The sequence below is a fragment of the Lissotriton vulgaris genome, chromosome 3_1 (assembly GCF_964263255.1).
Source record: "Lissotriton vulgaris chromosome 3_1, aLisVul1.2, whole genome shotgun sequence".
Taxonomy (NCBI): Eukaryota; Metazoa; Chordata; class Amphibia; order Caudata; family Salamandridae; genus Lissotriton; species Lissotriton vulgaris.
In genome coordinates, this window is record NC_141689.1 from 767,718,189 (window position 1) to 767,731,387 (window position 13,199).

The 13,199-nt window shown below is 47.1% G+C and overlaps 1 protein-coding gene across 2 annotated transcripts in view; it reads left to right on the forward strand.

The window, feature by feature from the left end:
• Positions 1-13,199, forward strand: part of SNCAIP (synuclein alpha interacting protein) — a 440,197-nt gene that overhangs the window by 226,450 nt on the left and 200,548 nt on the right. For both annotated transcript variants that reach the window (XM_086961078.1, XM_086961079.1), the window contains exon 4: positions 1,481-1,553. In XM_086961078.1, the coding sequence (XP_086817204.1) occupies positions 1,481-1,553 (73 nt within the window). The remainder of the gene's footprint in view (positions 1-1,480; positions 1,554-13,199) is intronic.

Below are 13,199 nucleotides of genomic sequence, written 5' to 3' on the forward strand. Positions count from 1 at the left end.
TTCAGACTTCTTACTCAATGGAGACTTTTTGTTGAATCTTACTGTTGTTAATTCATAAGTGGGTGCAGAAGCTCGACATATTGCGTGGTGGTTTTCCACCCTGGGGAATGAGTCCTTGTAGTTATGGTTGTCTGTTTGCTTGCATCAAATAAATAAAAAATGAACAATTTATAACAAAATCTGCTGTACAGGGAAATAGTGAAAGGGTGGAATACCACCCCAAACTGACTGAACCAGTCTAGACTGTTGCAGTCCGTCTGAAAAAAGCAGATACTGTGAATCCCATCAGTGTTCCACATGGGGGGGGGAGGGGGATGGGGTAGGAATATTCTTCAAACCCTATTCTTCAAACCCCACACAAGGTCGCAAAGGGCTCAGAATGGGTGAATTCAGAAATGCTGTCTCCAAAGAGGAAACCCACATTTAATCGAATGAAGGCTTGAGGGAACTAAAGCCTAGGAAAGGACAATTTCACCAAACTGTGCTCTGGACCCGAAAAGGAAATGTAATCTTTCCATAAGAAGCCAAGTTGAGAAAATTGATCTTTTCTGTGTGGTATTTTATAGAACACAGGCGATTCAGCGCACAATTGGCTAATTTTCATTCAATTACAGAGCATGTAATTATTTAACAAGCACCAGCTGGTCTCAAGAAGCTACCAGATTCCCTGGGGACTCCAGGAAAGTTACCTTATTTCCCGGAGGCCGCTTTCGTAACATGAATCATCAAGATTTACAGAATGTTATAAAGGAAAGATGAAATAAGCGAACCCACGCGTTAACATTTGTACCTGTATGTTTGCGCCATAGACACCAAAACTAGTGTTAACTCAGTAGCGAAAGTTGCTAGGAAATTGTGCCAAGCCAACACATTTTCAGGTTCAAAGAGCCGTGTATAAAACAAAACCCGATAAAAAAATCTTGACACAAATCTTTAAAAATATACAAAAGCTTTGCTATGTATGATCCTCAAAGCTCCCCTACACTAGCTAGCAGTGCTGTCATGTCACACATTGTCTTAAAAATGTATGCTTAAATAACATGTATTGTGTTAGTCTGCATAACATTCATTGTCATTATGCTTAGAGCATAAACCTACTTTTATAATGCGATGTCCCCAGATTTTATCCTTTTTGTGCGATTTTGGCTAATGTTTGTTTTTCTTTAGCATTTAAAAAAATCGTCAAACTCACCGTATTGCTCAAACATCCTGTTTAAGGACCTCTTATTTGGCATTTTTATGCATGTATCTAACATACCACACCAGTGGCTGATTATGTGCTAGGCAAATACCAATAACACACAATAACATACTAAACATAAAATATCATAATTTGCAACTACAGATCAGGATCCCATGCATAATGTCCTCATTTTCAGTTTAATATGCTCTGTTGTGAAGGGGGGAGTTGTTGATGCATGTGATTTTTGTTTTTTTCAAAAGCAGAATAAGCATTTCTTGTGTTTTTGTTCCCGGACAGTATTCAGTAACGTCCCTTAAGACAATCCCTGAGTTGTGTCGAAGGTGTGACTCCCAGAATGAAGATAGATCAGGTAAGCTCTCAAAATGAAGATGGATCTCTCTGCTTTGTCTGTTTTTTACTCGTTCCCTGGTTTGCTTCTGAAATGGCACTGATGGTTGCAATGAAATAGCGCAGTGCCTTCCAGTAGCCGCTAACCACAACATATGCAACAGCTTACTGGAACATGAGACACCGTTGACGAGGAGACCTAGCGAGTCAGGCGCCATCAGAAAAATGCTGGATGCATTTGCTGGTGCCCATGTAGTAAGAGCAGTTTGAGGGTAGATAATGTTCCAGGGTCTGAGAAGGTGCACCATGGCAGATTCAAATGCGAGGCATACTGTACCAATTAAGATCAAAGAAGTTTAGTGTAAACGGAGACTTATGAAATACAGATGAGAAACAGCTGGGTGACCCTTCCTCCTCCTGATAAAAACTGCATCAGCTGTCTTACACTGCGAATTTGTGGACCCTCTTGATGAAAGAGACAAGAGTGAACTTATGGAAGGCGTGCTGCACACCTCACTCTAGACTGCTATACATTGAATGCAATGCAGCTGCGGAGTCCTGCTTTTGGAATTGTAAAGTATACATCAGTGGGCTGACTTATGCTTGTGTATTTGATTAAAAAGCAACTGGAAGTCTGCAGCAGGCATTCCTGTGGGTGGTGAGAATTGTGGTCAGCTGTGTTCTGTTCCTTGTTCGTTGCGCCACAACCCACTATTTGGCAGCAACGACTATGGGTTTCCAAACCTATCCAGATGAATATTTGGGTTCTATTAAAAAACAAATCCTATGAGTATAGAAAAATGTAGCGTTCTAATTTCATTTTTTTTAAATTCGGCTTCATTAATATTTTTAATTCCTTGCAATGTACTTTCAAACATTAACCACGGTACGTTCAACATTTTGTACACTATAGGAAATATCCCATAATTTCTTGGTTGGGAACATAATGTCAGATTACCTTATATAGGGCCACGGGGCACACAGGGGCTACTGGGCCAAACCGTTTTGGTTGAGGCATTTTACTTATTATGACCCGGCCCGACCTAATATAGATCCTGAGCACCTGGGCGAATTACCTATTCTACATTTGACTCTCAGTGGTAGCTGTAGTTGAGCAGTCAAGTCTGTCTGGGTAAGGGGGGGGAGTGAACGCACTCTATTAAACCATACTGAAGATTTCCTCTTTGAATCTTCAGGCTTTTAGTCAAAAGTGTCTATGGTGCTTATCGTGTAGATACTCCTTGGATTATGGGGTGGTGTTAGACTCTCATTGTGATATTGATACCAAAGTTGATTTATATTGCGCTGGGGCCCGTCAATCGTCGCTGACTGCAAATCGAAGGGGCCCGTCAATTGTCGCTGACTGCAAATCGAACACACAGTGGTCAAGTAGCTGATACTATTGATACGATCATGAATACTCTGGAATTGGACAACCATTCAATCCCACAGTCCACCCCTGCTGTCTTAGTGAAACCTAAAAGGCAACCGGAGAGTAATGGATCTGAAAAGTAGAAACAACCATGTCCTACCAAAAGTGTCTGCAATCAACTACTATCATGGATGAAGCCCGTGGCTACCACACAAACACATCCCTCAATCTTAACACAGTTCTCTGCCTGCCAGACGTGTGGCCCCACGTCATCTCATTCTGTCTCATTGGAATCGCTTGGGGCTCAGTTTGGAAGTATTCTTGAGGACATATTAAAACCATTAACTGATTGATTAGATCGACTTGTGGAAGTATTCTTGAGACATATTAAAACCATTGACCGATTGATTAGATCGACTTGAGGATCTTTTGGCTAGCGTTGCCAATCAATCTACCACTAAGCATAAGAGGAACATGCACAATGATCCTCCGGTATCTAGTTGTCCCCTCATAATGGAGTCCAGCATTACAGTCCAGAAGGGTGGGCTCAGCATGCCACCGGAGTCTGTGAGGGCATCCAGGTTCCCCCTATGTTAGGGACCTCAGATAAAGTGCCAAACAATTCCGCTGTCTGTAGGCAATCCTCTCAGTCGTGTTCGACTGCACCAGCTTCTGCCCCACTTGCTTGTGTTATGAATATGCCTGCTGATGTCCCCTGTCAAGATGTTTTGAGCCTGCCACCTGCCCCTATGTTCTGGTTTTAGCATTAAGATCCAGTCAACCGGAATCGTGGGACCAGATTCGGCACTAGGCTGCACATTGGTTCCACAAGTACAAACATTTTAACGCCTGGGGCCAAAATGAGATTATAATGGTGAGGAGGGTGGGCTGGCTGGGTCATTCCAAGAAAAATATCATAGGGGAGTTGTTAGACCTGACATCATTGGCTTGAGTCTCTCCTCCATTTTCTCTGTTTTGCCTCCACTGTTTTACGATGTTTTGCTGGTATATGCTTTGGGCGCCGTGCCACTGCTGATCAGTGCCATAGCGCAAGTGCTCCCTAGGTTAAATTGATGTATCTATTGTATCCATGTTTGGCTTATTTGGTTTACTGTCAGTCCCTAGTCTAGTGCACCAGGAGTGCCGGGGCTTGTAAATACAAATGCCGCTTGTGGGCTTGCAGCACGTGTTGTGCCACCCACAGGAGCGGCCTCGTAAAAGAATGTCTACGGGTCGGTCATTACGAGACCCACGTGCAGCCTAGTGCTGTCACGCAGGCTGCGCAAGTATACCTACTTGCCAGCCCCTCAAACCTTCCCTTGACTTCATGTTAGTCACCCCTACAGTAGGCCCACGGGCAGGGTGCATTGTAAGTATAAGGTGGGACACGCCTGACCAAGTTGGCATGTCCTAATAGTGAACTACAGCCATTTTCGTTCTTCACTATTGCGAGGTAGCCTGCTCTCCATTAGTTAGAATGGGCCGCCGGGATTATTAATGCTATGGTCCTAGCTGGCTCGGGGAGCATGGTGCAATGTCGAGTTTGGTATCCCTGAACTCGGGGTTTAATTACGCATCCGTTGGTGTGGATGGTTTTTGGACTCTGGGTTTCAAAATAGCACTTTTAGAAAGTGTCTATTTTCTTGTCTAACCATTTCTGGTTTCTGCTGGTCTTGCGTGTGTGTGACAGGAGCTGGGTGGCTCCAGAGGTCTGGATGAGTCAGTGTGGGGTGAGTGGGACATTTGCGTTGAGAGTAGGGGGAGAGTAGTTGCTGATAGCCTGCCCTGCCTGATACAATGCTGGCTCCACCTCCTGCCAAGCGGCTGATGGCTCTGTGCCTGCCATGGACGATCCTAGCCCCACCTCCTGCCAGGAGGCCGATAGCTCTGCTCCTGCCAGTGCCAATGCTGGCTCCACCTCCTGCTGGGCGTCTGAGGACCCAGCCCTGCGCAGTGAATAGGCCAGGTGCTACTGCCTGGCTCCACCCACAACAGACCCAGGATGTTGGGAAATTCCCCTGCGTGGACAAAGGGATCAAAGCCGAAAAGGGGTATAAGAGAAGGACCCCTGAACCAAGAATTTAGATCACTTCTGACAAGGAACCCTGTAACCAAGGACAAGAGGCCTGCTGATCTGAGGACTTGCCTACCCCTTCTGCCAGTGTGCCGTTTGCTGGGGGGAATCCTGCAGTGCTTCTTTATTTTTGCCAAGGAACCAGGAGAGAGGAACTGCGTGTGTACTCTCACGCTTGCTAAGAAAATCTCCAAGGACTGGAAGAGTGCCAGTCTCCTGCTGAAGTCACAGGGCTAAAGGACTTCATCTGCTTAAAGTGCTATTTGCTGGAACCTGTGAATCCAGCACCTCTGAAAGAGCCGGCAACCTCTACGCCGACGGACGTCGCCGAATCCAGCTCGACATAGTGGGTAACGGCCCCAGTGTCCCGCTTCCTCGACGACCGGCCGCCGGGCCCGACCGACGCCAGCAGCAACGCCAGTGAGTAGTGAGTACGGCTCCAGCTCCAAGGGACCTCGTGTCTGCACCGCTGCTGATCGCATCGCCCTCGTGCCCTCTCGACGCCGTGAGCGCTGCTCACTCTGTGCAACCGCATCATCGACAACGACGCCTGCTGAGGCCTGATCGACACCGAAGACGCGACGCCGGATTGCTCGACGCCGCTGATCATCGTGTGCTTCATTTTCCAAAGGTACTGTGTTGTTGGGGGTCCGTGTGACTCCGGGCTCGACGTAGCGCTCTTCGCGGTCGACGCCGAACCTTTGGATTAACTTTGCCTCGACGTCGTGTAGCCCCCGTGTGGGTTACCTGGTTGCTAAGAACTGTTTTGCCAAGAAGAAGATTTGCTTTGATACTAAAGACTTTGTGCTAAAGAAGAAATTACCTTTGAACTATCCTTTTTCCCGTCCCCGAGTATTTATTAAGATTGTGTACATTTTTGTCGTTATTTGGTCTTGTGCTAAGCCTTATATAAAAATACTTATTTTTATAATACTACTGTCGTGTCCATTTGTAGTGTATTCACTTTATTACTGTATGTGGTCATAAATGCTTAACACACAGCCTCTGAGATAAGCCTGTCTGCTCTGCCAAGCTACCAAGGGGGTGAGCAGGGGTTATCGAAGGGTGTGATCCCCTTGCCCTGACTAGAAAAGGTGTGTCCCTATTTGTCAGAAGTGTATACCTCTGCCAACTAGAGACAGCCGGTTCTAACATTGGATGCAGCGGTGAGGATTTGGACCTTGCATTTATGACCCATGTACAGTGATTAGTGTGCGCTACATAGTTAAAGCAGACCATAGCGCAGTCACAATCTAATTGGGAAGGATCCTATTTTTGGTTCTCCGCTTTTCTGAAGCTTGATTTTTTGAACACTCCCAGTTTTGACCATGAGTGACACCGGAGTCACTACCCCTGTTGTTGTTGAGGAGGAATTCGACAGAGCGAAGTTAAACGACTACAGATTGGAGGAGTTGAAATCCTTTTGCAAGAAGTTTAAAGTTCCTACCAAAGGTCTCAAGGCTAAGGAAACCTATCTCAAAGCATTGCAGGCCTGGTTGGAGGCCAGATATCCCACTGATCCGGTGGTGGTACCGCCAGTGGAAGGGGATGAGGAGGCGCCAGCGAATGGGCCCGAGTCCTCTCCCGGAAGCAGTGTTTCCTCCAAAGGTCTTTCCCCTGAAGAACGAGAAGAAAGGGCGAAGGAGCGTGCATACAACATGGAAATGGCAAGGCTAAAGATAAATGGGCAGCTGGAGTTAGAAAATGCAAGAGGTAGAAGAGAAGCTGATTTGGAGACCAAAAGGTTAGATTTTGAAAGAGAGAAGTTAGCTTTGGAGCGTGATACCAAGTTGAGGGAGTTGGACATCCAAGCTAAGAAGTTAGAGTTGAATCCCTTTGGTGGCAGCATCCCATCTGGGCCTGCAGAAAGTAAGTTTTACTTTCCCAAAGATGTGATAAAAGATTATCACAGGAACGAAGATATTGGTCAGTGGTTTAAAGCATATGAGCTAGCATTGTTGGCCCACCAGGTCCCTGAGAAGAATTGGGGAGCGGGGTTGTGGGGTCGCTTTGTGAATGAGGGGAGAGATACCCTGTTAGACATGCCTGTTGCGGATAGGAGGTCGTATGCTCATATGAAGGATGCTTTAATGTTGCGGTATGGCCTAACCCCCGAGAAGTACAGACAAGCTTTTAGAGAATGTAAGAAGTTGCCTGGTACGACGTGGGTTGAATATGTGTCTTATTTTTGCAGAGCCATGGATGGTTGGGTAAAGGGCAGCAAAGTGGAAAGTTATGAAGCTCTTTATGATTTGTTTGCTTGGGAGCACTTGTCTAATAACTGTTTTCCGGAGCTGCGCCAGCACCTGATTGATAGCAAGATATCTAACCCTAGAAAACTTGCTGAGGAGGCGGACCGCTGGGTCAGTACCAGGGTCCACAAGGGTCCAGTGGGAGACTCAGCCAAAGGTGGGCAGGGTCCCCAGCAGAAGAGTGGGGGGGACAAGGGTAAACAGATGGAGTCTCAGAAAGGGCCCCTAAGTAATGCCCAAGGGAACCAAGGGAAAGGCTCCCAGCCTCCCCCTGAGAAGAAGCCAGGGGCCCCGACGGGTAAACGTGTTCATAGGGGCCCCCTAACCTGCTACGGTTGTGGGCAGGTGGGACACCGGTTTTATGACCCCCAGTGTCCCAAAAAGGATTTGAATGCACCGCCGCGTGCACCCCCCGTCAGTTGGCGAGTGTAGCCTTGGGAGGGGAGGAGATGGTTGTCCATGGTGGGAGGGGTCCCGCAGAGATGTCCCTGGTCTCGCTAGGAGACATGCAAATGGTCCCTCCACCCCCTCTGCCTAGTAACACTAGTAAATATAGGCAGTGGGTGACCATTAATGGCCATAGAGTGGAAGCTCTCAGAGACACCGGAGCGAGTGTGACAGCTGTCAAGTGTCACTTGGTGTCCAGAGAGCAGGTGGTTCCCCACGCATTCTACCCCGTTGTAAAAAAGGGTTCCAAAGACAACCAGTAACCAAAGACCCTTTTATGTTGCCCGGCGGTATCGCCTCTATGACCCACCAATATTAATCAATGAAGAAGCAGGCGCTGGAGACTGGAAGGCAGGAAACGAGGATTTTATTCTCTCCGGAGGAGAACACATCAATTCAGACAGCAAGTATCGTCACGAGGTGCTCTAACCACATCTCTGAGGCCTGGCCTCTTATACTAGGGTTTATGACCTTTATTGCACATAACACATTCTCGCAACACGTCGATAGTTGAAAGAACATCCTCGGAATCTCCCCTTCAGGCCCGTTCCCACATACATTTACAGTTGGATTCCCCACCCCGGTCACAACAGGTGATGGTTGCCGCACAGCAGGGCATTCCGCCGATTCACGGAATGCATGGGGTTGATCGGATCTCATAGGGTGGGGGCTTTGATCGGTTCGTGGGTCTTTTGATGGGGAGGGGAAGCTTCCTACTGTACGGGGTAATAAACAGTATCCGCAGGACCAGGTGGCGGCCTGGGAACAAGGAAGACAAACGGGGACACAGGAAAAAGGGGGTTTGCATCGAAAGGATCTGAGGCCATGAAAGGAATGAGGGGAGGTGTCGCGCTGGGAACAGGATGGGATTCCGTGGTGAAGCTGCGCTGAAGGGGGTTTATGACCCAAAGCATGAGAGAGCGGGGGTTGTCAGTGTGCGGGGGGGGGAATGCTTGCGAGGCTAAGAGAGAGAGAGAGACGCGCTGGCTATCAGCGAGGGGCAGGGAGGCCATGGTGCTCAAAATGACTGCCGCTTACGCGCACGAATGGGCTTGAAAAGGGGCAAGATGACGCCGATAATGTTCACCAAGTTTGTGTTAATTTTCCACAGTCCTCCCTTTAACATTTCCAAGACATCTTGCTGGCCTATTTCCTATCTATACCGATATGCAGCGATCATAAGTAAGGGAGAGGGGACTTAGGCAAAAGAACTGTACATAAACATCACATTATAAACATCATATTGAAAAATCTCATCATCTAGTAGGCGGGTTCATCGTTAAGTTGTTTGCAGAAAAAAAGTCATCGTAATGCAATATCAGACTAGAATTACGTAGCGAGGGGGTTAGGTACAGATCATAGATACTTATAGTCATTTGGAATAAGAACTGGTAAGTTATCATATAAGTAAGTCCTTTTTGCATTCGGCGGGTGCATAGTTAGTCCAATGGTGATTGGGAGAGAAAGGAGATACAGTAAAGATATCAGAGTTCTCGTTGTCTTTTGTCGTCTTCTGTTGGAACTGTTAAGTACCTGGATTACAACTCGGTCTGTCAACAGGAATGTTCATGTGGATCGAGTCGTTGGAGGTCTGCGGGCAGGGGTACATTTTGTTTTGTTTCGCCAGACCTCATAGGAGAAATGTGTTACGGTTTTGGAGCAGGTGCATCTTCTTCCGTAATGCAGAGCATAGATTTGCAATGGAAAATGCAATTGTTCCAGAATTGTGAGATCTGTTTGTTTCTTGAGTCTGTGTGGTGGGCATTTCCTGTCGCTTCCATCATCTTCGAGGCGTTCAGCAGCGGGTAGAACCACATACTTCGTTCATCTTCTCTTTAGAGGCGACCCTTGGTGGAGTTCTAGGTCACCGTTCTAAGATTAACATAGTTCGTGGTCTACTTAGTCGGAGCTCCCTCCCTTCTGACGCAGGGAGTACTCTTCTCTGGGTAGCTCAGTAGGATTTGGAGGAACTTGGGAGTTCGGGTGGAAAGGTGCGGGTGTGAACAGTCCTTATGGTAGGTCGGAGGAGGAGGGGATGGAGCAAGGCCAAGTCGGGAACAGATCAGGGGGGCGGAGAGTTTTCGACAGGCGGGTCCGTAACCATGTTCAGAGAGCGGGGACTTTTTGGCACACGTTGATCATAGAGCAGGGGCTTCAGGTCAGCCCTTTCCTTAGCTTTGTCTGAAACAGTGCCCCGTCCTGCGTCTCCTTACTGCTGTGGTCTCGCCTCGGCCTCCGTCGCTGATGTTCCACAATCCGCAGTCAGGCCGCGTGCTCCCACATCCGGTCTCTTTCTCCTCCGACAGTGATACCCTTAAATGAGTTTTGAAAAGACAGTCTTTAGAGATATTGCAGAAGAAGGTAATTACATAAGTCTATTTCTCTCCCAACACCAAGCAACTGGGGTAAGCACTCGCTACATTTGAGATTTTTGCGGCTAACGTATAAACAATTGATGATGGGTTTGCTGGATTCCTTACGACTTTCTTTTGTTGGCTAATTCTTTGGCGCTTTGATAGTTATTACGTTCATTTGTAATAGGTACGAGGTCTGGTACTCATTTATTGCATACGTCTATTATAGTAGATGTCAGTTCTTCTGGTAGGGACCCATTTCCCTAGTACGAGTCTTGCAAGGCTAGGCTGGTCTTCAGGACCTTGTATTTTACGAAAAAGTGCAACGTGCTATTCACCATAGTCTGATAGGCATCCTTCTGAGGGGTGAACATAGGTAAAACAAGTCTGCATTACATAAAAACATCTTATTTTCAACAAGGCTTACTGCAACAAATTCTTTCGATTTTCGATCTAATTTTCAACTTTGCACACATCTTTCTAACTTTCTATATAAATCCTCGCAACCTGGTTACTACAAAAAAACTCGGGGGGTGGTTTGCGATAATTATTAAACTTATCCTCGGGGAAGGAGGGATCTTATGGAAAACAATTGGGAACACAGTGAATTAGAGCAGGGGCGTTTTTCAGGCTCTCGTTCAGGGCAGCTGACACCAAACTGGGGGCATTTTGGGAAGACGGGGGTGTCTCGATCATTTCTTACTGTTTGGGGTATGGGGACAATTTGGGATGGGGATGGTCGCATTACCACAGACATATGTTATTATAGAAGCCACTGACAAATAGTTCCCTGGTTGTGGGTCAAATTTGGAGAACCTTAGTTGTCTTACCTGTCCTTTTCCTTTCGGTCAATTTAAATTTCATCCATATTTTAGTAGAAAAGGAGAGGTAGTAACGTGGTACCGATACAATTTTATTTAGGACAAATTTGTGCAAATACTTGTGGTATTTGGGGCCAATCAGGAGGTGCACCAGGTTCGTCAATTAGGTGCCAGTCGCTAGGAAGAGGGAAAGTGTGGAGGGGTGAAAGAGTGAGAGAGAGAGAGAGAGAGAAAAAGAGAGAGAGAGAAAGAGAGAGAGAGAGAGAGAGAGAGAGAGAGAGACAGACAATAGGCCAAACAGTACACGTGGGACATGGAGAATGACCGTGTATTGTTTGGGCTATTCAGTGCGTTACCCAACGTTAGACGTTTCGGGTCTGTGTTAGGATGTAGAAAGCATGCAGTTTTGGGACAGAAGAGCATTAGATCAGGTACAAAAAAGGTCGCGCATTGGGTAGGGCGTCTTTTTGTGTCGTCTTGCAGCGTTAGTCCGTTTTCATGCATCGGGCGTGACGTGGCTCCAGATCCCTTACGATACTCTAATCGGGATTCTAATGTAACCTGCAGAGGGAAAAAAGGAGGGAAAGGGGGAGGTGGGGGGACAACATTCGCATACATCAAATGTACGGGCACGAAAGTCCTTTACTTACCGCATACTCGTACTTATCTCTTCGGGATATAATCCTTAGGGTCTTGGTCTCCGAAGTCAAGGGGGCGGGCAATGTGATAGGTGGTTCATGGGGAGGTTCGAGGATGGCATTAAGGGTCGTGTGTAGAGAAACGCTTAAAAGGGATCAGAGGTGCCTAGCGTGAGGTACCCGGTTTTGTAGATGTATCCGGCCTTCGGGATCCTTAAATCATTCCCAAAGCTGTGAGGTTCTAAGGCATATCAGTTCTTCGTTTAACCCGGTACCTTAGTACCTTCGACCACCATATCTTAATAACATTTTATCAATCACCCCTCTTTACTTTACCCTTTCTCAGAAGTCGAGGTCCTTCTTCATACGTTAGTTCCTGAGCTTAGTCGCATATTTCGGAGGCAACGTATCATACCTGGGATCCGATCATCAATCCGGGGCCGAACAACCATTTCTCGGATAACCTTAAAAAAAGAGCAGAACGGTTGCGCACAGAAAAACCCTCCCACCGATACCCGCATTTACAAAAGTATGCGATGCCTATTCATAGTTTTTAAGACCTTTATTTGTATAATCATTCAGTACGTAAAATGTGAGAGCACAATCATAATTTGGCCTGACATGTCGTCGATAGAAGCACATACAGTAGGGGGTTATTTTATAGCACAAGAACATGTAAAAAGGCCTAATTTATTATTTGCAAGTAACTAAAAACATTTCATTGCGTGACGAGGGAATCAGGGGCATTTTAGTTCATAAATGGAAACACAGCCAAGCTCATCGGAATCGCATTTCCTAGATGTAAACCGTGGGTGTGCATCATAAGCGACGTTATGTACCAGTTACAATAAATATCAAAAAATAAATCGTTCATTGAAATCAACATTTTCACGGAACCCCTCTCAAACGTTCGCCAAGTGAACCCTCCTCCCTTTCCCCTCGAGTGCACAATGGTTCGTATATATATCTTAGTACATCAAGTTTCATTAGTTTAAGGAACACCACGAGGCGTCCGTTAGTTTCCATTGATACCGGCGCCATTTTGGGCGAGGCCGGTTTAGTCCGGAAGTAGCATCAGGGGCAAAAATGTCCCCGACGATTGGCGGTTGGACCAGGGTCCCTTTCGGCAGTTCAAAAAAAACTGTGCTAACAGAGGGGCTGGTGGCGTGGACCGTCAATCAAGAGAGGGAGGGGGTAGAGTCTTTCTTACCGGGTCATGTTGATGTTCAGCCGGAACTTACTCGAGTTCGTTAGCCCATAATGTTCCTGGGTGGGTCAGACGGAAGCTGATGCAGACACGAGAGCACCGCCATCTTGTTGCTGTGCCGTGGTTATTTTATTTGAGATCAATGCAGCTGTTCCTCACCGGAAGCCTGAAGGGGCTGAGGGCTCTTGGGACTTTGGTAGAATCTTCAAAGTCGAGGGGATGTTTGTCGATGGTGGGGGCTTGCGCCCAGGTGGGCAAGTGCCCGAGTTGCAATTTCGGACAAAGTTACTCCAGCGGCCTAGACTCGCCTTTCGAGGGCCCAGACGCCATTTTGAGATCCTGCGGCAGCCACCTTTGTCGTATCCATCAGGAGTGGAAGAAACTTCTTGTGATGGCGAAAGACAGAGCATCATGCTGCTGGAGCAGGACATTTTGGTTCGGGGCGCCAGGGTGCAGCAGTGGAGCCTTCGTCTGGGGAGGTGAGAGAGGCTCGTCCGTGCCGC